The 1263-nt window shown below is 39.4% G+C and overlaps 1 protein-coding gene across 1 annotated transcript in view; it reads left to right on the top strand.

Annotated features, from left to right (window-relative positions):
• Positions 1-393, top strand: part of LOC101573002 (ubiquitin-conjugating enzyme E2 D3-like) — a 1005-nt gene extending 612 nt beyond the window's left edge. The window contains exon 2 of the mRNA XM_004626544.1: positions 94-393. Within this exon, the coding sequence (XP_004626601.1) occupies positions 94-393 (300 nt within the window). The remainder of the gene's footprint in view (positions 1-93) is intronic.
• Positions 394-1263: the final 870 nt, after the last annotated feature.

Here is a 1263-nt window from a genome sequence, read left to right as displayed (position 1 = left end):
TGGCATGTGGTGCTGGGGGATTGAACCGTGGTCCCTGTGCTTTGCTAAGCTTGTTCTAAGTAGGTGCTTTAGACCACTGAGCCATCTCACCAGCCCCTCTTTTTGACAATTCATTTTCCAACAGACTACCCCTTCAAACCTCCTAAGGCTGCATTTACAACAAGAATTTATCATCCAAATATTAACAGTAATGGCAGCATTTGTCTTGATATTCTAAGAGCACAGTGCTCTCCTGCTTTAACTATTTCTAAAGTTCTTTTATCCGTTTGTTCACTGCTGTGTGATCCAAACCCAGATGACCCCCTAGTGCCAGAGACTGCACGGATCTATAAAACAGACAGAGACAAGTACAACGGAATATCTCGAGAATGGACTCGGAAGTATGCCCTGTGATGCTACCTTATAATCAGAATAACCTGCATTATAGCTGGGATAAACTTTAAATTGCTGTTCCTTTTTTGATTTTCTTATCCTGCTGCTCCTCTATCAGACCTCATCTTTTTTTAAATTTTATTTACCTCCCTCCATTCATTCACATGCTCATCTGAGAAGACTTAAGTTCTTCCAGCTTTGGACAATAACTGCTTTTAGAAACTGTAAAGTAGTTACAAGAGAACACTTGCCCAAGATTCAGAATTTTTTTAAAAAATGGAGCATGCGTATTATGTGGCCAATGTCTTCACTCTAACTTGGTTATGAGACTAAAGCATTCCTCACAGCTCTAACTGCTGAAGAAGTCATCTGAGTGGGGGATGGATGCTTGGTGATCTCAGCAAGTAAGCAGCATTACTCTAGCAGCATCCATTCTTGTTAAGCCTTCCACGGTTAGAGATTTGAGGTTATGTGATATACTTTATGCTCATAACTGATGTGGCTGGAGAATAGAATTGGTATTGAATTGATAGCATCAGCAGAACAGAAAATGTGATGTATTTTATGCAGGTCAATAAAGGAATGACCAGGGCCGGGGAGATGGCTCAGTAGAATAAGCGTTTGCCCGGCAAACTTAAGGACCTGAGTTCAATCCCCGGTTCTGCAAAAAAAATAAATAAAAAAATAAATAAATAAAGGAATGACCTGTTCTTGTTCTACAGAGAATGGAAACTGGAACTCAAACACCCTTTGTATTCCAAAGTAGGGTCTCAAAACATTTTGTAATTTACATTTAAATTGTTAGGAAGCTTGGAGCTATTAGTTAATCCATCTTCCAATACACTGTTTAATATAGCACTGAGCAAATGATGCAAGTTGTCAATGGATGAG

This window comes from Octodon degus, unplaced genomic scaffold, assembly GCF_000260255.1.
Source record: "Octodon degus isolate 3935 unplaced genomic scaffold, OctDeg1.0 scaffold00015, whole genome shotgun sequence".
In the NCBI taxonomy this organism is placed as follows: domain Eukaryota; kingdom Metazoa; phylum Chordata; class Mammalia; order Rodentia; family Octodontidae; genus Octodon; species Octodon degus.
The sequence above is the reverse complement of the archived record's forward strand: the minus strand, read 5'-3'. Positions and strand labels throughout refer to the sequence as shown.